The sequence below is a fragment of the Branchiostoma floridae genome, chromosome 13 (assembly GCF_000003815.2).
Source record: "Branchiostoma floridae strain S238N-H82 chromosome 13, Bfl_VNyyK, whole genome shotgun sequence".
In the NCBI taxonomy this organism is placed as follows: Eukaryota; Metazoa; Chordata; class Leptocardii; order Amphioxiformes; family Branchiostomatidae; genus Branchiostoma; species Branchiostoma floridae.
In genome coordinates, this window is record NC_049991.1 from 6065929 (window position 1) to 6087454 (window position 21526).

Below are 21526 nucleotides of genomic sequence, written 5' to 3' on the forward strand. Positions count from 1 at the left end.
AAACTACATTTAAGGACAGACGGGGTGAAAGTTTTGACTTCCTGTCCTGCAAATTTCCATATCAGATTGATAGGTCCTGGAGACAGCCCTGGTTCAGAATTGTGATAAGTTTGAAAGATATTTTAAATGATTGTATTCTTTGAGTTTTCAAAGCCATGTTGAGGAAAAATACATAATTTGTATGTGCAAGAAGGGAAAAGCAAATGTGTGACTTGATTGTTTGATGATTTGTTTGCACATTCCTTTTTCTTTTGGTAATATTGTGGAAGATATTTTATTACTTTTGTTCGGATTATGTTTAGCACTTGTTAATAATAGTTTTCTGATAGGTTGTTTATGATAAGTTGTACAGTGTTTATATACCATAGCACAACATATTGGTTTGATTTCTTTTTTCAAAGTTCAGCATTTTCTTTTTGATAAGGCCATTTTCATTCGACTATATAGATGATATCCTCTAAGAACCCCAAAACTGATGCAATTGTGCGAAAAAAAAGGTGAAAAAGTTACCCTTATTATGAAATCTATTAGTGGTAAGAAATGTTGAACAGTTGAATTTACACAAAGAATATGGCATACCGAACAATTGATTGCTTGTTTTTTCACATGTTCTTTGACTTTGAAATTAACTGACATTCTATGACATTTATGTCATTGACATTTCTTTTTATTTTCTTGAATTTACGGCATGTATTTGCTCGTTTTGCAGCTGCTTTATATAACTTTAAATATGGTTGAAAACTTTTTTAACGGATGAAAATTGATGAAAACACAGATGTCATCCATATTATAGGTTCAAGTTGGCCAAACATGTATATTAATTTTGGCATTTAGTAAAATGTTTACAGTACTAAAACATCTCACTAAGAATGGCTTTCAGAGAAAATGCAGAATACACATGATGGATAGAACATATATTTCATTTATTTGTACTTTGTACAGCAAAGAAGACCACTCTAGGCCAATACATTTTTGTCTAAAAAGCATTTAGAATCCTTTCTGTTATGACCACCTGTCCTCTATAGACTGGATTCTTAATGCTTTTTTTTCAATGGGAAGAATAAAATAGAGGACAACAGAAAAGTGACCACATTAGCCAGGTGGCCCTTTTATAGAGGTCACTTGTACAGGTTTGACATTTATGATGCTGAACTAATTTCTTGCAGGACTCCTTTAAAAACTCTTGATGACAGAATGATTTAGATTAATACTGAAATTATTGAATCTTTGTACATGCTTGAATGCAAAAGCATGGCCATATGTTAGTTGCAGTATTTGTTGCATAATTGTTAAACTCATTAAAAGCATTAACAGTAAAGACAGTGTGATCTTTTACCAACTGAGTTTGTACAGTTGTCACCGTATTGTCGTAGTTGATTCCATTCCATGTTTCATATGTTGAATTTGGCTTTTTCTAGGACATTCATTATGATAGCTCGTCTGCAAAAAGAAAGCGGACTTGAACGAAGAGCTTGCCCCTGGATGTCTGTATTTTCGTAAAGCAAAAAGTAATTCTTTATAATCATATGTCGTTCAGTTGTTTTGGTAAGAAGATAGCAATGCATGGGTCCCATCGACAAAATGTGAACTGCCAACAATCATGAATGAAAATGTTGCATATCACCATTTGCATAATTATTCATTTAGCTTTTGGTTCAAATCCGCTCTCCAACGTACAGTGTCACGGAAGGTTGTGGGTGTTATCTAAAATCGTATGACCGTTTCTAGAATCATAATATGCATCTGTCTTGATATGTCAGAATGTGATTTTAGACAGCGTTAGTCTAAGCACGATATGAATAACCCTAGTATGAGTTCATATACACATAACGTTATCCATATACTATCAGGACACATTCAGACACGCAAATCCTGGTGTAAACTGGGGTGCGTATTTAAGTCCGTATGAGTTGCTTATTGATAGTGTTAAGCTCACTGAGTCAGGTAAAGTTTGAGGCCGGCAAAGTAGTATATTCGGCGGCACAACGGTGGCTGAAAGAACATCCTCTTCCCTGCAAACTTAACTAAACCCAAAAAAATGCCAATACGCATCTCATAGTACTTGAATATGCGAACTCGGGTGATTTATCCCCTAAGGTAGTCTTTAGTTCCCGTTGTACTGGCAGACCCTACAGCGGCTGATCGCAGACCCCCCGGAGTCTGACGCCTGGAGCCAGAGGGAGGACTGTCCGTCGGGCTCCTCACACCCCAGGCTGCTGTTACAGGTCACCACCGGCTTCTCCCGGTACACAGGCAGGCAGCTCCCCGGGCTACTGATGAACGTGCCACCGGCACCGCCATTGATGGAGTGCTGTGTAGATAATTTGAAATAGGGTCACCAAAACCTGACGTTCTACTGCAGTACACTAAAATCCGCTAGGAGGCCCATTGTCAAAATCCACGTTTGCTTCCCATTCCCTACCAACCTGTTATACACTGTAACACAGCTTACACAGCAGACAACCATACCGAAACATAACCTTCTTTGCGAAGGTAGTAATTAATTTTAGTTGTTGCAGTTGTGACTGTCCATAAACGTTATGAGCCATTGCATTTTAGGTTCACTTTCTACACATCGAAATTGAAGACTTCGTACCTCCGTGAAAGTTTTCAAGTTTTTGAAAATTTCCTTTACAAAATATAACACAACCATGTCCATTTCGCACATTACATGTTCAGCTTTTCTGCACTTTCGGACGTGCACCCTACGTGGCCCTATGGGACAGCATGCGGCTAAAGTGCTAGTTGTGGGTACGACTTAGCCCCTTGACCGTTTTTAAATTAGCAGTTAAAATCAACCCTGCAACAAATAGACACCATAAGGTACCCGTGAAAATATAAAAAAAGTTACACCGGTATTCCGCCGGGCTGCGGAACGAATTGTGGCTTTTGGGTCCGTCGACCTTGCGGGCACCGGTGCAAATGGAACTGTAGCATTCCCATTGATAGCGCAGCGGTTCTGTACACGGCCATGTACTCACCATGACAAAACTGTACCCCGTCCACAGACTGGTCCACCCCGGGCTGCAGTCCGGTATGATGCCACTCTGACTGTGTATGGCCTGCTGTTCCACCGCCACGTGCGTCTGGCACACCACACACCGGCCCACCGCCCGGGCTCTGGCGTCATCACTCTGGTCTTCTCCCACCGCCGGCGGATGGATTCCTGTGGCAAAATGCTGGGGGTTTAGTAATTTTCTAACTACGCGTCTGGGAATGTCCCTGTATTTCGACTGGTAGCATCCACTGTTTCCAGTTAGTAAGTGGACGACCCCGGTTCAAGTCAAGGAACACATTTTGGTTGTGATTTCACGCGCATTTCGGAAGTGCCGTAAAGCTAACGTCACATTTGCGAACCGTGGCCCGGCCGGGCTTTTTGTGGAAAACTAGAAATAGAAATGTATTCGCAAAATATACACAAATTATGCACACGACTATCCTCTTCACGTCTTGTGAAGGTTATTCTCTTTAGGTCTTGTGAAGTTTGGTGACTTTTATATCACACTTTTCTTTCTAGAAGGCTGCACGGTCAGACCCCGGTTTGGGCATGTGACGTAGGCTTAAATGTGGGTCCCCCGTTCGAGGCTAGGAGGTGCTTCGACCTCGTTAAAAGGTATGGGCTAGCAACACTTGTAAAACTATATACCCTGCTACAGAAACAGGAAGCCTACTAGGTGCCATAAGGGTCTAAAGGAAGATATAGACTGTTGCAGATGCCAATGAACGGAAAAAAGAACAGCAACTTTCGAGATACCGTACTTACCAGAGGACAGCCAAGATGTGCTAACTTTCACCGTGCTGTTCTCACAGACGTTACGAGCTGTGCAGGACATGACGGGAGACGTGCTGAAGCGTATCAGGCACGACCCCAGGGAACCTGTTGGAAAAGGAAATTATAACAATACCGGATGAATTGATTCCACCCTTGAGGCGTCGCAAAAAAATCTTTTTCAAAGACAGCCACACTGGTTACACGATGGAGAAAAATTCACTTCATTTATCAACGTTATGACAATACTTGTCTTGAAATCAGTCTACGTACCTGCAAACATTAGAGCATCAAATGATAAAGATCAGGACTAGAGAACTAAAATTACCGATGAGTGAAGCTATCTATTGTGCCATTTCACGTTTTACAATGCGAATGCACAGTAATGTACACTGTGGTTGATATACTAAAGGTAAAGGCTTTATACCATGCCTAAGACGTCGTTTTTTTTATGCCTCATGCCTTTGACTTTGATATTTTAGCCACATTTTATCTCGCTGTGCATGCGCATCTGATAAGTTAAACCGTGAACCGGTGACAATAATGAACGGTCCCTAACCGAGGTCCTGGTTCCCGCTGACACCGTTTCCACCCAGTTGCACCAGGCTGAAGCCCTGGAACAGGGTAGTCTGGTGATCCAGGCATGCCGGGAGGGAGTCCGTCTGACTGTGGATGGTGATGAGGACAACCGTCATGGACCGTGGAGGGAGATGCCCTGTAGTATAAAAACGAAAATTACGACGAACAGGCGAGAAACATCAAGCAAACTACGTCTAACCCACATACGTCGATTAAGACTTGTCATCCAGTTAAAAAGCTACGCAATGGGAGTTTTGGAGGAGCGTCATTTGCTGGCTAATACAACTCTATGTTGGACTTGCCTACGGCGTTTTCCATCAATGCCAGACACTATGGCCATTACGAGGATAGCGCGTTCGGGCACAGGGCCCGAAAATGTCCCGCACCCCTGGCTGCATTTGCCGGCGATTTCGTGATGGCATACATGAACGCTTCGCCCTAAAATAGGTGTTGGCATTTAAATAAAACGCCTGGATTCAGTTTGTTATGTTCCCTCTGTACTTTTCTGTATCTGCTGGTTATGTTATTTCTATATACTACTTCTATTTGTAACTGCTGGACTGATGGTACCAGAGGTTGGCTGGGTTCCAAATCCACCGTCCAAACTCACTGGGAAGAGAATGATGACAGATCCTGCGCCTGTGAGGTGGAAACGTTTCTCGTATCAGTTTGAAAGATTGCAACAAGAAATGACAACAATTCCGTTGTAATCATATGAAGGTTTGTGTAATATATAGTCCATTTTTTCTTGAGTTTTATGATCCTGGGCCGATTCGAACCCACTTAGGGTGAACAGAAATTTCACAGCTTTTAGAAATTCAAAAACTAGAATCGCTTATCTACAACATTTTACCTGGCTCTCCTTTTTGTCCGAGTGCTCCCTTTTGTCCGACATCACCTTTCAGTCCATGACCAAGTTCCCCTTTCGGTCCTTTTGTATTATTATGCAAACAGAGAGAATGAAGCATCAGCAAACAGTTTAAGGAGACGCGCTTAATGGAGTAAATGGATAGGAGTTATTTCGTTCAACATATACCGCATAAAGCAAATAAATATATATAATATCATATGCATATTTGATTATCACCACATTCAGTTTATTAAGTAGGTAATTCTTACCTTGTGGTCCGGTTGGACCGATAGGACCCTGGTCACCTTTTAAACCCATCGGGCCAACCAGTCCAGGGGTTCCTATCAAACATATTTTTTATAGTCTTTAGATAGTCGTTTAAAAGGTCCTCGTTGGAAATTGTAGGCTTCATTTGATTCACTGCTTTTAGTTACATGTCTACGAAACGTGTCGCATGTGGTGGATCTTTCCTATCATGAAGAAAACTAAAGTTGCTTTTTACATGTTTAAATTTGAATTGCACTACATTTTTAGGATTCTGAAGTGGCGACAGAGTAGATAGCCTAATTGGGGGTGCAACATTGTACAAAATGGCCTCGTATCCTAATGAGTACGTACGTGGATTTGTCAGTATATTTTGACGGATCCAGTCGCATATGAGAAAAAAACTGAAAATGTATCTACCAGGATACGAGTCCTTTTTTTTGCAATGAAAGCATTCCTATATGTAGTCTGTAACCAGTTAAGACATGGTAGTCTCGGTTAAATGAGGATGTTACGTCATATCACCTTTCAGTCCGATAGGGCCAATGATTCCCCCGTCACCTTTTGGGCCGACAGGTCCAAGATCCCCTGCAAGAAACAATTACCGGTATTTTCTCTCAATATCGCATTGTTTCCACGTGGAAAATTCAACGGTGAACCAATGGGCATAAAAAATGGTATTTGAATTGCATGTTACATTCGGTTCAAATATTGCATTCGGGACAAATGTAAAATATTTCTACGTACCTTTAGTTCCCTTTTGCCCTTCAACTCCAGCGGAACCGGCGAGTCCACTTGGTCCGCGGGGTCCCTGTGGTCCAGGAGAGCCTCTTAAGCCTGTTTGGCCACGGTACCCCTTGGTGCCCTTTTGGCCTGTCGGACCAGGATATCCACGTGGTCCACGTGACCCGGTATAGCCTCTATAGCCCCTGGGACCGGGCGGGCCAGGTGGGCCAGAGGAACTTCGTCGCCTGCCTCTCCAACCATCTAAATGAGCAAAGACGTATCGGTGCATTCACCGTCACTTACTATTCATCATGCTCACCCAAACATATGTTGCCGACGTGGCACTTAAAACTTTCAGAATGCCATAAGAATAAGCCAAACAGTGCTAGGAATGAAATTGTTCAGACATTTGTTGACAGAAGTTTAAAAGTTAGAGCTATAAAAATCAAGACTCACCACAAACGAAAAGAAGTGCCGAAATAATGAAGAGGTACAACAGGAGCTTCATGGTCGTTGTTCTTCCTCTGTGGTCTTCCTCAGCATACAGCTTGAATAACCTAGACCTCACTGCAAATGATATATCAATATAGCGTGATAGTATATTGCTAATATCAGTACATCTACACACAAGCTACTACGATAGAGTAACTTGCATAACTAGATTGGGGGCCACCTCACTAGTGTCACTTCTACAGCTACACTCATGGCTACCACACTTATGGCACTTCTACAACTACTATTAAGCTACCTCGCCAAGTGTCACTCTTACAGTGTTCCAGCCAATAACACTGTGTGTGTGTGGGGGGGGGGGGGGGGGGGGTAACTTTCTTGGTTTCAAAGTCAGGTGAAAACCATCCATCAACTCAATGTGCTGCGGCAATGCTCTGTGCTAGATATGTTGTAAGACATAAGAAAATACTTAAGTAAGTTTTCATCAAACTAGCCTAAATCACCCCGTAGTTCTTAATCAATTAAAGAAAGTAAATATGTTGGGCTTAAAGTATACACAATAAGACTGTCTTTATTCAAGACTGCTACCTTTGATTTTCAACAAGAACGCAATATTAGAATTTCTACTGAGTAACTTTTTAAAATCCCCGCCAAACTGAAGCTGTGTCTTATTGCACTTTACTGGTAAAACGATATAGGAAACACCATCAGGGTTATTGTCCCAGGGTAGTACAAAGTCTATATGACCGAACCCTTAAGCGAACTTGACAAGTGACACAGTGACTGTAGATGTGCAGAAAATTTTTATCTTGAGCTTCTTGTCGTACATTTTAGATAGCGTTATAAACCCAATATTTCATAAAACATTTTGATATAAAATCCTCATTTTACTCCATAGAAAACAAAGAAGCCTGACTTGTAGTCGTTGTTGTGCTCACTTACCAACTTGTGACCGATGCCGTCACGGCCATTGTTCAGTGTGTAGCCCAAATATTTACATAGGTGTCGTCTTACCGGGTGTCATTGCAACTTGCCCTCACAACCTTTTATGGGCAGAAAAACACGTTGAGGGGTGTTTATGTTCTAGGACGTACCCGAGCTACACCAGTTCTACGTAAAGGAAGTAAAACTTGGTGAAAAACAGGGCGCGCCATTACAGCCACTTGCAAAAACGACTGCGCAACAACTTATAAACGTACTTTGCGTTCCCCTTTATCGTAGGTTTTGTACGATTTTGACGTGGTTTTAATTATAAGCGAGCTGTGACAGAACCATCCACAAACAAGGATACAATACAGCCTTTTACGACGCAACACAGTTTTCTTTTCAGAACATTAGCACGACTATTACACGAATTACCTCAGATTGCGATCTTACGAGATGGAGATACCCCACGGAGGTTGGAAACAATTAACCAAGTGCAATATAGATCTATTCAATAAAACTGGTAGTAAACAGAAAAAATTAGCAAAGCCTACTGATGCGGCTATGATCAAAAGACGATCGTATGACGATCGTTACGACATTCGTGCGACGTATTTATCCGACTTGTTATCACCAAGCACAGTAGGGGCATCTTTTCTGGATAGTTTTAAAGAACGCTTGCAGATAGATGTGACGGATCGTGAAGAAGTTAGGTGTGACGGATCGTTCAGTGTAATATAACCAGCTGCTGCCACACCGCGTGCCTGCGAAGCTGGTGTGTTACGCCGAAGGGCGGTTATATCGGCTATATAGATACAGATACAGACTCTTATACAACACACAGTTAACCCTGACAACAGTGTCAATTTAATAGATTGACGATACCCCTTCTGTAATATAAACCCCCAAAAGTATGTCCATCAAAGTAATGACAGTTTTGATATAATCGTGGAAATATAGATTTATGTACATAAGTAGGAAAGTCATCTGGTATTCGCATTGAATAAAGATTTTACACTTTTGATACACATATACTGTGCGCAGGGCCGAATGTCGGTCATAATGATTGGGAACACTCTTCAAATCAGTCACCAAATGCTTTAAGTGTAATGAATTATGAAATTTCATATCACATGCACTCTAAATAAGGCAGTAATAACAGGTTTATTTTCAATCTCGAGCTAGTGATTGACTTACCAATTTTTGGCTCTTATCTAATGTGCAAAAAGTAACATTCCAACAGTTTAATAGAGAAGGTGACTATCAGAAATAAACATTCCCATTAATTCATGTATCAAAAGTCCATTTCCAAGCATGTGGCATGGACATTCTCAAAGTGTGCCTAAATTAAACTTTCTTTCCGAAGGAAAAAGAAAAAAATCTATCTTAAGGTTTGTCACATGCAAATTAATATTCATTCTTTCTTGTAAGCATAATATTTAAAAAGTCGTAGTAAGCGTCTTACCTGTTTTGATTTTCTCTATCAAAAGGTCTTGCGGGTAAACATTATTTCCTTCAGTCTACCTTAAGTTTCCTTATAAAGACTGTTGGTTTCATGGGAGACTCGTTCCATTAACTCAAAGGGGTGTATATGCATTTAGAAAGTATATAAGAGACTGTTGTTACGCGTTTTTATAAATTTTGCAGCAAAGTCTAAAAATTACTAAGGTTCGGTTGATGAAAAGTAATTCTGTGTTCAGAACAAGGTATTTGGTGGTGATTTAGCATAAGAAAACCCTTCCTCCCCTACACATGAGAAAAATAAAAGGTAACTGACTTTTCCATATACATACTTCCTTATACGTCAGTTCTTCTTGGTACGGGGCTTCTCAGGTTCAAAAGGAATACATTTCAGGTGCTGGTGTTTGGTTACCAAAACATGTTCAAGCACGCTTTTGGACTAGCTACGCAAGCACGCTTTTGTGTTCTAGAGTCACACATATATAACGTATTCTCGGTAGCAGACTGTGTGGTTTGGGGTCCGAGTACGAATTGCCTACACGCAAAATTAGTCTCGTTATTCAGCAAATTTTAATGAAAATCGACAATTCGCATGCAAATGAAGTCAAAACAAATTTTAGACAAAGCTAAGAAAATATTGATGCTAATGATAGTCGACTTTATCAACTAAAATTCCAGTCATTAATTCCAAAGATTCTGTATGAAGGACGGTGACAATTGAACTTCAGTAATTTCGACCGTTCATACAGTTGGAGTCGTTCAAACGTGTTTTGTATGTGTTTGCACCCACCATCAGCTAAGCAGCTTCGGTTAGCCGTCTACAGCATTGTCTGAAATTTCCAAAAATCTAAACCTAGAATCTAAACGTGTTTTAAACATTCCAGTTCGGAGGTAAGAGGACGGTGTCAATCATATGTACCGGTCCGTTCAGTGCTGGGATAACAAGCCCGGCGATCTTTCCGTTGTTTATCTCCACCTGCGTTCCTATCAACAAAATACAAATAAAACACAGTTATAACCAACAAAATCTAAAGAAGGCGGAAATATTGGATAATGATGAATGGCTTTAAGATATACAAGTTGTTACGATTACTAATAAAGCCCCCAATAGGATGAAAATTTATGCATTTTGGTAATAGGAAAGTTGTTGTAGACCGTCATCGTAAAGACGGGTGGCCCTACCAACTTCCAAAGTAACTTAATGCACACGTTGTCTTTTAGGATCGATCATACTAATGAACGTACGAGCACCCTAGCATTCCAATGGATATTTTTTAGAATCATGCATGTATTATTTTGTGGCTTTGTGTGTGGTGTAAGTGGTATATGCAGTTTGGGGAATCTAGAGGTCCCCGGAGTTCGATACTCGCCGCTGTGACTCGCCCAGACGTTGTGCCCTTTAGAAATGTACTTTACACAAGTTACCTTTCTCGCTTCACCCAGGTGTAAATTGGGTATCTGATGACTTCGGTCGAAAAGGCAAAATACTACCTTTACCTTCTGTCTGTCCATGGTATTTTGCACTGTTAAAATAAGTTAGTAACTCTCAGTGCAGTGCCACATTGTCCTCGTCTGCCCCCCCCCCCCCTCCCCCACGAAAAAATGCATTCACATTCTATTCATCTAAGGCCAATAACTCACCCAGACCAGATGTACGATTTACATGACATTCAAGTATTCCTGACTGTAGGGTCACTAGCTGTTCCCCATCGCTCAAGCCTGCCTTGTAGTAGACTCCCCTGACGACGTGATAGGACAGAACGTTTGACAGTGCCGTCACGTTTTTCAAGAGGTTTTGTAGAGTAGCGTTGGGGAGCTTCTGGAAAGCGTCGTCGGTTGGAGCAAAGAAAGTGAGAGGTCCGTCATCTACAGGGAACGAAATGCACGTGTTTTGAAAAGGTCACTGTACGCCAGTTCACGGTTTGAAATGTGCATGAGCTGTGTGATTTACTGTGGTTATATTAGGCCACGTTGATTTGATTATATGGATGACATCCGCGCTCGCACCAATTTTCTGCCATTCCCCCCCCCCCCCCCCCCCAAAAAAAGTTTTCGACCACACTATAAATTGTGCAAAGCAGCTGTAAAATGAGCACAAATATTCCTTAAATTGAAAAAAAAGTATCAGAAAACAGAAAACTAATGCCATAGAATGCCAAAATGAATCTTAAGTCAAAGAATAAGATGTGAAAGGACAGAAAGAAAAAAAAAAATCTATTGTTGGTTGGGGGAGGTACCAGTACAGAAAATTCAGGTCCAGAGGATCATTTCCAGGCCCGGACATGAACCTGGACCTGATTGTCTGTGGAAACTTGAGAACTGGCAATACTCAAAACAATGGTAATTGGTCAATTTTGCTACAAAGGAATCTGTTTGGTGGATTATTGGACTCCCACTGCATTTTAAAATCCCATCTCCATGTAATAAAGGCTAACTGTCTCTGTACCTTTGACTGTAGAAACTTGGTGCAGTTGACTATAAACTATACTTGACTTCGCTCTTGTTGTCTTCTTTGCCCCCCGGTTAGACCCCAAATGGCTGCCGACATAGTGTGTCCATTTTGTAATTGGCGAAATCTGTTCTTCTGTTGTTTTTTCAGGTCTGTTTTTTTTCGGATTGGTCCAAGAAGAAAAAAGAAATGTTTTGCACCCGTATGATGTACCGGTCCCTACACCTAACTGTTGGTATACCATACTATGTGTGTTTAGTCCTATGTTCAACCTTCCTGGCCACTTTGATTTCATACTGAAGGCAACTTGTTTTTTTTGGCCAAACTTTTTTTTTATTCGCTCGCTCGCATCAGTTTTGGAGTTCCCAGAGGATGTCATCCATATAATCAAATCAACATGGCCTTACATCAAAAAGTGGACATCCCTCAATCTTCAGGAAAGACTAGTACTGACTGTAGCAAGAGACAGACGGTCCTGACAACAACTCTACATCTTAATGTCTACATTGTCCCCTCCAACGACCAGGAGGTCTAGGTAAGTAGGTAGGTAAGTAAATTACAGGGCGATGAGAAAGCAACAAAACATGTCTTGTCTAAACAAGAACTGACACTGGGGCTATAGGGTAAAGGTCACCAATATAGGCATGTGCAATACGTTTCTAGGAATACTTTGTAAAACCTTAGTATAATGATACAGTATAAGGCGAGACCTTCAGATTTAATATATATGTACTCTGAAAAACAAGATTTTGGTCTTTTTTAAGCCCTGTAGGAAACACTAGTTTGAAATGGCCATGTTCCTAGTATGACGTCACAAATGACGCTATTATTTTGAACACACTGCCTGCGTCTACGTTTTGTGTGGGATAGAAATAGTTCGAATTGAAGTTGTGGCAATTAACCTGGAATGTTCACGGATGAGATTATGATACCTGGACATGGCTAATGTATTCTTTATTACTTGAGCTATGCATGCAACTCATTTCTTAGAGAAGAAAACTGTACTAAATCAAAATCAACATTTTACTAAAATAACCAAAATCTGATGAAGGATAGCTACCATTCAAGATTTTTCCAAAACCAGCCTTGGCGATGACTTCGCTCAACTGGTACAATTGCTCGACCATGCCTACTTCGTTGGCGATGCTATCGAAGGGTAGAGGGTACAGAATCTGGTCGATCACGTGAACAACCCCGTTACTGGCCTTGTTGTCTGGTTTACTGACCAAGCCCCCGTTAGCTGTGGTTGCCTGGAGGGTGTAAAGATATAAGGTGGTTTAACGTTTCAGGGTAAAGGTCAGTAATACACTGCGCCTATGGTTTCATTTTCAGGCATAGTGGTTTGGCTTATTTCAAGACTCGTAGAAGTTCTTTTCTTGCTAAATTTTAAAAGAATTCTATATTCATGACTGCTATGTGTAGCGTGGTAAAAAAGAATGATTTTAGGCCTGTGCATACCCCTAATTTGAAATCGTTAGTCCCTTGGTTGGCATCATCTTAGACTAACTTAATATTGCAAATATTATGATAAATGAATTGTGGTATTGTTTGAAATGGTCAAACCTTTCAGCTTGTAGAAATAGTTGTAGTTATCATATTCTGGACACTTGAGGTAGCGGGCTACTGTGAGGGTATTTTGTTATGACCTTGGATGTTTACTGATGACATTATTACACCTTACGGGTGAGATTATTACACCTGGGCTTTGTCTAATTTTACATCTTTTCCAATACAGATTCTATTTGGTGTAAAATAGCATAAGAATTTTAAAGAAAAATGTTTTAGACTCGTATTATTCATGTCTTCACTTGGCATACTTACTTTAGTCGATGGGTACTTGTTGATTCGAATGTACAGGGTTTCCAGGAGAGTCATTACTAGCTTATTGTTCTTCCAGTCGTTCGACATGGTTGTATTGGGGCTTACATGGAACATTAGTACCTGTAACAATAAGAAATCGTTATATTAGACGTCAGTGAAATATTTCCAGTTTTTATAGAATCTTTTATACATTATTTTGGATTTCTCGGAGTTCTTCTTTATGCAGTTTCATAAAGGCCCTTACAGGTCCATAGGTATGTACAGGGCCGTAGGTAATTGGAAACAGGATATAAGATGCTCCATTCTGCGACCACTCTGGGATATTTGACCCAACTGCAGTGTCCTGTCGGGCAGTCATTCTTATGCATTCACATAACATCGAACACACACTAGTCAGACAAATGAAAAGACAAACACGCTGGAAAAAACAACAACTTTAGTATATGGAAAAGGATAACCTCAAGCCAACCGTTCAGACTTACGCAATATCTTCAGAAAAGACGCTGGAGCCGCATGTTCCCCGTTTAGGAACGTTTAGGAGCCCATAACACTGAGGAAGCCACACGGCGAAACATATTTGTTGTGTGTCGGTTCGAGTAAAGTTCCTGAACGGCGAACATGCGGCTCCAGCGTATTTTCTAAAGATGTGGCGTAAGTGTGAACGGTTGGCTTGAGGTTATCCTTCTCCACATACTACACTGAAAAAAAAAAAAAAAAAAAACTTAAGTACACGGAGTAAATTATTTGGGCCAGTTAGATTCGATTTCTATGATTAACATTCAATAGAACAACATTTTCTTTTTTTTCATCCTTCTATTATTCGATCCTCTTTGGCTTTCGAATGCCTTTGACATTCTACGACGATTTGTTGCAATGATTGCCCATCCAGCACGGTGGCGTTTTTACCATATCAAAGGAAATAAGAATAGTTGCTGACCTCTATTAGAAACATTTTGCTGGACAGTAAATGCTCCTTCAGATCAGTCGGGAGATTAGCAAACGCCTCATCCGTTGGTGCAAACACCGTGCACGACTCTATGGGTATAGTAGAAAGAATATCAAAAGATCTATGCATGAACACCATTCGCAGATACATGAGATTATTATGATATCATTCGTTTAAGTGGCATTCCACTCCATAAGGAAGTGATATTTTCCAATAGATGATATATTCATGAATACATTACCAACAGACCTGTTGCAGAATCCTAATTGGAGTAGATTATGCAAATTATGTTTTGTAAAACAAAATGACACAAACAAAAACAGTCCCTTTATCGTGAATATGTTTTGAATAAATGCACGTCAAGAAGGTCAATTTCTCATAAGATATCAAAGATGGGTTTTCAGGTCTTGATAAGAACGTAGGAGCATGTACTTACATTGCGCCATAAATATCTGGTATATATCACCATGATGCAGATTGTAGTTCTCTGTCTCTACATATAGTTTAGATCGTAGGTTTGGCTTGTTATAGCCTCGAAATCTCCAAGAGTGTTACATAAACGCCATACCTCTGTCTTGCAATGTTGAGATAAGGTCTGCCACCCCCAGTAGCTGCACCGCGGTCCTTAAACCGAGGTTATTCATAACATCAACTACATCGTTCTGTGCGCCAACCAAGCAGCAGAGAGGGAGAAGTAGAAGCAAAAACCTCATGGCGGTAGTTTGAATTATAACTCAGTATAGAAACCTTCACCTTTGACCCCTAGCATACACAATTTAAATCGCTAACTGGCTTATATTTTGGAATTATTTCTTTTCATGTCATCTTTGCAGCTAGAGTTCTGACCCAGTTGTAGCTGATTTCTGACCAATATCCACTTAGAGAACTGGTTTTTGTGACGTGGCTAGTAGTTCTTGAATAACGACGGAGACTATCAACACTCGGTAATGTGTAGTTTAGGATCAAAGGTTATTGGGTGAATATATTTGACAACTGAGATAATAAGATATTGAACAATGCAGGCCTGGGATTTATTTACCAGTTGATGATTAATCTAATAGATTCTCTTAACACGGTGAGAATTTAAAATTACTTAGTCTTTTGTTTGTGAAAACAGCTGACAAGTAAGTGCAAAGTTAGATATTATTTACATGAATAGCAAAATTCTTTTCCGCAACCGATTGTTTTATTCAACGGACGCTTCACTATGATACAGCACATATAGGTGTCGCTACATATGGATGCGGTGTTTACGATGCGGTCCTAAACGTAAATGATGAGTGCATGGTATAAAAAGATGTTGTCAAGTAACAGATGGCAGTGAAAAATATCGTCTTCAGTTGTAAGCGGTGATGCATTGCAAGCAAGGTTTGAACAATTGATGTTACATAGAGTACGTAATCAATCAAATAATGTTCCTGTTGGATCAGTTTACTCATGATATTTGTGCTAGTACAGTGTATATATATGTATCATTAAAATATAATGTTTAGAATACCAGTGTCATCATGCATTTCAGTTTTACATTGTTTAAATGTGTTTGTTTGATTACTTTGACATTTATAAAAATATATCATAACCTAACGCTGCCGCATTACAACAATATTTTTTCAGTACCGTCACAGTAAACACGACATTTTCTCAGGCGTAGTAATGAGCTCTTTACTACAAAAAATCTGCCCCTTTTCCACTTGTTTACATTTCAAAAGCAACCACCAGCTTTGAGGACATTTTCCAGAACCACACTAGTTTGGAGGAATGAGGACGGTGTCAATCAATTGCACAACCCCGTTGACTGCTGGGATTGGAAGTCCGACAGTCTTTGCGTTGTTTATCATCACCTGGGGGTCTGTAAACAAAAATAAAGATATCAGAAATGTTAGATACTATATGAATGACTAAATGAAAAAGATGATATGTTAATATGATTAAAAGTAAATAAATTGCTTTCACGAGGAATATGAGCAATCAGAGCTTTGCAACCACCCTTCAACCAAGACGAGGGGCGCCATAGGCTTTCTGCAACTTACTAGTATTATCCATCTACACACGTGTTATATTTGCAAAAAAAAAGCATTGCATGAGCGCGATTGATTGCTCATTCATTGACCAAATGCTATAGATTTGGTCAGCCTAAAAATTCAGTTTGTTCAATTTGATGTTTAGAAGTTCCAATTCGTCTCTGATTCATTGGAAACATATAGAAATACGCAACAACCAACTTAGATTTGGTAAACGGTAGTATGTCTTTCTTTATTTCTTTGATAACAAAGGCTTCACACACCTGACCCAGGTTTAGCGCTGACGTGACACACAAGTTTTTCCTTTTGTAAGGTCGTAAGTTCCTCCCCATCGCCTAAGCCTGCCTTGTAGTAGACTCCACTGACGACGTGATAGGTCAGAACTTCTGTCAGTGCCGTCACGTTCTTCAGAAGACTAGGCAGGGTTCCGTTCGGTAGCTTGTTGAAAGCATCGTCGGTTGGAGCGAAAAGGGTGAATGGTCCGTCACCTACCGGAGAAGAAAAATAACATTTTGTAAATCTTTACTACAGTAAAATATTGGTGAAACTACACCATTCACCCCCTTTGTGAGTCGACTATTCCAGTCTTGCCCAGCATGCTTTAAGCTCCCACCATTTTGTTTTTACCATCTTTGTTTGTTCTTCTATGACCTTTATACTGGCTTCCTGGAGCCTTTCTCGTCACAAGTCACAGTTTTGTTAATCGCTTTGATACTATGATCATGATCAATTGTATCATTTCGTCGCTATGTTTGCGCAGACTACAAAGGGATTTTTGTTGACTGACAACACTTGTCCTTGTGGGCTTTCGTGCGTTTAGTTACTTCATATAGTCTAGAAATTGATGATAAACATGATATACAATTCTTTTAAAACATTTACGGATCTTATTCAGTGTTTTAGAAATCAGCTATAAGCTTGTTTTCATTGTTTTTTTATTATTCTTAATTACAAAACATTAAAAAATATAAATATAGTCTTTACTGTATTTCAGGGAAATGGCTGGAGATTCTTACCATCTAAAGCACTTCCAAGACCAGCTTTTTCGATGGCTTCCTTTAACACGGACAGGTTCTTGTTGTTGTTGATTTCTCCGTCCACGGTTAAGGACGGGAACGGGTACAAGACCTGGTCCACCACGTGCACCACCCCATTGCTGGCCTTGTTGTCTGGCTTACTCACTAGGGAACCGTCAGCTGTGATCGTCTAGAATTTGACATAAATTGTATGTATTGTTTTTGTCTAGGTCTATTGGCATCGCCATGTTGGATTTTGACGTCATGTCAGCGCCATATTGTTTCCGATTGACTTTTGATTCTCCGCCAAAAAGTGTAACATGCCACGCAAACCTTTCCAATTTTGCAAAAAACTGCTCTCTAGTTTAGCTTGAAAGATGATTGTCAAAACTAACATGATAAATAATATCATGAGGTGTAACATTTCTTCGTAGGATGCTATCACAACATATTCTATATCTTTTACATCAGTTGTTAGACCTAAAGCGTTTGACCAAACTAAGAATGCACGTTATGAGTTGTTTTAATGTCTGATACGTAGAATTTGAATATATTTTACTGACTGTATCAAAACAATAAATCGATATGAAAGATCAGTTAGCAATACTGATATACAAGAACTAAATTAATAAAAGATAACGATACAGAGTCAGATATTTTTTCACCGTTGGAATACTTACGTTTGTTGAAGGATAGATGTTGATTCGCATCATAAAACCTTTTAGAAGTGTATCTATAAGCTGGTTGTTCTTCAAGTCGGTCGACATGTACTCTTTGTTGCTGGCATGGAACGCCAGTACCTGTAGCAATAATCAGATATGATATCGGTTTGTAAAATGGATTTAAAAAAACTTTTAAAGGTACTCATCTTGAAGATATATAAAGGAGATTCATATTATCGGGCAAAACCAACCATTCCTTCCTGGAAGAACAAATTTGGAGCACAGTAACATTCCTTATGCTTTTTTTGGGGGGAGGGGGGGGGGGTGCTAGACCAAGCCAACATTCCCAACCTGGGGAGTAACTTTGGGCCTGGGCCAACAAAATTTCCCATCTTGCCAATTCTCTACTACTCCGTCTTCCACCTCACATTATGGCACTTTACAATATTGAAAAAAAAAAGGTTCTTAATAATACACAAACTAAGGTCTAGACAAGTACACATAAGCCGAAAAGAATGCCTCCGATCTCATGATGGCATCTTTTGTAAAGATCGTTCCTAAAAACGCTATTTTGTACCGAGGTGTTAAATCTTATCACTACGTGCATAAACTGTTAAACATTTAGAGTTAAATATTTACAACTGACCTCTCTAAGAAAGAGTGGGTTACTCAATAGCTGTTGTTTGATACCAGCCGGGACCTTAGCAAAGGCAGCATCTGACGGTGCAAATACTGTACACGAATCTGCAAAGAAAACACACACAAAAAAGAATAAAATATACAGAATCAAAGCAGGTCTACCAAATAGTCTACAAGCTTGTATTTTTTAGTTAAGTAATTGCACAATGCAAAATTATGAGGCTGTGAAAAAATAGTTTAGCTAGTTAACGGTATACCAGAGTTCTATTAGTTTTAATCTCTAGAAAAAATTAGAAAAGAATACACTTCTACTTGTACCAGAATTTAAAAAAAATGTAACTAAAATAAAAACGCTTCATATGTCACCTTTGCTTTAGAAGCCAATCGCAGTTATATAATGCAAATTCCACAAAAATTTCCAAACGCTTACCGACGAAAACAAAACTATAACGCTGTTAACGTCACATAACCCACGCATCATAGAAAAAGTGGGACACTTCGTCTTCCACTGCTTCCAGAAAAGAAGTCAAACCCTAAATACGTAGATTGTAGCTCTCAGCAGTCCATATCATTGATAGAATAGTCACTCGTTTACACTTGTCACCATTGTTATCTATACCAAAGTATTTCATTTTATACATGTTTATTATATTTTCTGTATGTTTCATGTTGCAATTAGCCCTCGGGCAAGAACTTGCAAATAAACTTCTATAATATATTTAGGAACATCATTAAATGGGCTAGATATTTTCAACTCCCTAACTGTATGCTACCTTGAAATTCGCATTAAAAAAAAATGAATATTCGTATTGTGCCATTTAGGCTACCATCCATACCCTCTGCCCAGTTGACACGTGAAACACATACCTGCGTCTTCTAGGGTAGGGCTTAGATCAGATACCTCCAGCAGTTGTACCAAACTCCTCAGTTGAAGACTGCGCATAACGTCTAAGACATTCTCCTTGGCGCTCACCGTGCAAAGCAGCGGAAGAAGTACTACTAGGAACTTCATAGTTAGAGGTATAGAATAGAGGAGGTTACTAGTTAGGTCTGCGTCCTTGGGACTGTTTACAGTACCTTGGGGTGGGCCGTGTTCCACTTTTCTGTAAGCACGTGTCTGATAAGTTGATATCTATACGCAAACACTAATATCCCTGTGATGAAATAATACAAAAATCTCATTACACTTTTTGACAAGATCTTAAAATATCTGAAGGTTTTGTACTATCTCAAGAATAGATATGTATCGATTTCGAAAAGATCTGGAGAGGTTTTAAACAAAAAGATCTTGAAACATTTTTTTTACAAAATCTCAGCAGAGTTTTTTTTTAAACTTAAAACAAGTGCTCTGGAGTAATCTTTAAAAAAAATTGTAATTTCTATGGTTATTGTAAGGAACTACGTCGTACGAGAATGGAAATTGTGTAGTTCTGCCAAAATTATGTTCTTAATACTGTCAATAGACCCGGGAGAGAGTGTGTTCTACTTTTTTGTAAGCACGTGGCTGATAACTATTTGTAAACAATGGTGTCCATTTCTTCACTGTGTATCCGATCAAAGGTTAGTCGTATGTTTACGCAAGCCAGATAATCTTTTGCTACAACCTTTGCATTCATAAGTTAATTATTGGACAGTTGCCTGATATATGCGATGAAAAGACCATTCTTCTTTGTGTAAATAGACGTATCATTATTGATTCTATCGTGTGCAAATGCATGAATGACAGCCTCTCCGATGGTAGCCAGGTACCGATATTTACACTTTACTTGAGAGAGGATACTACATCCCTTACGGAGCACCGGTGACTAACGTATATATTAACCTTAATAAAGTATAAGAGCACGGTCACACAGACCGTTCGATCGTCGTACGATTTTGATGCGGTAGAATTTTCAAGCAGGCTGTGACAAAACAAACCACTGACGATTCTCCAAGACAGCATTTTGTGTTGTAAGATAGTTGTACCAAAGAAAAGATGCAGGGCTGTCCAATAAAAACACATAAAGATAGCAATTGCACGACGACAGCAAGGCCTTTGTGACTGTACCACTAGCAAGCTAAGGGGAGCAAGGCGCTGTATATTGAGTGAAAAGTTATGCCTGCTCCAAATGGGACGGTAGGTCTTTAACTGATATAGAGAATATACTTTGTTAACATCCATGTCTGAATATATTCAGGTCCATATTTTATCTGTGGACATCGTTAGAAGGCAGACAGATCATCGCGTGTAACGACTAGTTGCTTCATGGGACCTTGGGGTCTTGTGGATCAGGATATAACCACAGCGGGACAAGAGGCCTAAAGTTACATACACCTGCCTAAAATAGCCGCTTTGGTTTACCACACGGCCGATTTGCTTTGTATTGTTTGAAAACGAACAGCAAATCAATAAACCAACACTCTTTGGTGATTTATGAGAAACAGGCACGTCTAACTCATAGCACCAATAAAAAAACGATTGTTAGTAAATTTATCTCGTCGTCTTGTGTGCTGACATGGACAACGTCGAACGTGAAATATTTTTATACAGTTTAAAGTAACATAATATGGTCAAATCGATCTGGACAGCGGTCAACATTAAAAGCAAACAATCTACATTAGAAAATGAACATCTTTGGCCTGTTTAAACTGAGCAAACAATGGAGCCGACGCAATGTTGAATCAAGAAACTGTCAAGCGTAAAACGGCATGATAAATTAATAAAGAAATTATTACTTAGTTTACTAACAAAAATGTCACGTTTGTATTCTTTCTAATACTTATTTATCATCTGTGCAATTAAGTGCAGACCTCAGATCCCTTGCGGGGCCAGCTAGTGTGAAGAGCAGTGTTTGGCAAAATCTTCTTTGGCACAATCTTATTACGAGATAAGCAATTCCACCACATTAGTTTTTAGCTGCATGGTATTGCGTGGGCATTGCATTCTTTACAAGCTTACATGTAAAGAAT

At 39.6% G+C, this 21526-nt stretch overlaps 4 protein-coding genes across 4 annotated transcripts; all 4 read right to left on the minus strand.

Annotated features, from left to right (window-relative positions):
* Window positions 1-2104: 2104 nt before the first annotated feature.
* On the minus strand, window positions 2105-4481 carry LOC118429384 (collagen alpha-1(IV) chain-like). The gene is made up of 4 exons (XM_035839863.1): window positions 4329-4481; window positions 3764-3877; window positions 2982-3166; window positions 2105-2311 (listed from the first exon to the last, which is right to left on the minus strand). Exons 1-4 carry the CDS (start codon window positions 4462-4464, stop codon window positions 2105-2107), a joined length of 642 nt encoding a protein of 213 aa, XP_035695756.1. The 5' UTR covers window positions 4465-4481.
* A 382-nt stretch (window positions 4482-4863) lies between these two features.
* On the minus strand, window positions 4864-6041 carry LOC118429537 (short-chain collagen C4-like). Its single transcript, XM_035840057.1, has 4 exons — window positions 5988-6041; window positions 5468-5539; window positions 5202-5279; window positions 4864-4987 (listed from the first exon to the last, which is right to left on the minus strand). Exons 2-4 carry the CDS (start codon window positions 5514-5516, stop codon window positions 4878-4880), a joined length of 237 nt encoding a protein of 78 aa, XP_035695950.1. The 5' UTR covers window positions 5517-5539; window positions 5988-6041; the 3' UTR covers window positions 4864-4877.
* A 3235-nt stretch (window positions 6042-9276) lies between these two features.
* Window positions 9277-14976, minus strand: LOC118429466 (transforming growth factor-beta-induced protein ig-h3-like). Its single transcript, XM_035839952.1, has 6 exons — window positions 14808-14976; window positions 14231-14328; window positions 13294-13413; window positions 12533-12722; window positions 10665-10889; window positions 9277-10007 (listed from the first exon to the last, which is right to left on the minus strand). Exons 1-6 carry the CDS (start codon window positions 14950-14952, stop codon window positions 9895-9897), a joined length of 891 nt encoding a protein of 296 aa, XP_035695845.1. The 5' UTR covers window positions 14953-14976; the 3' UTR covers window positions 9277-9894.
* Window positions 14977-15886: 910 nt separating this feature from the next.
* Window positions 15887-19645, minus strand: LOC118429216 (transforming growth factor-beta-induced protein ig-h3-like). The gene is made up of 6 exons (XM_035839678.1): window positions 19445-19645; window positions 18585-18682; window positions 17957-18076; window positions 17277-17466; window positions 16524-16748; window positions 15887-16088 (listed from the first exon to the last, which is right to left on the minus strand). Exons 1-6 carry the CDS (start codon window positions 19587-19589, stop codon window positions 15985-15987), a joined length of 882 nt encoding a protein of 293 aa, XP_035695571.1. The 5' UTR covers window positions 19590-19645; the 3' UTR covers window positions 15887-15984.
* Window positions 19646-21526: the final 1881 nt, after the last annotated feature.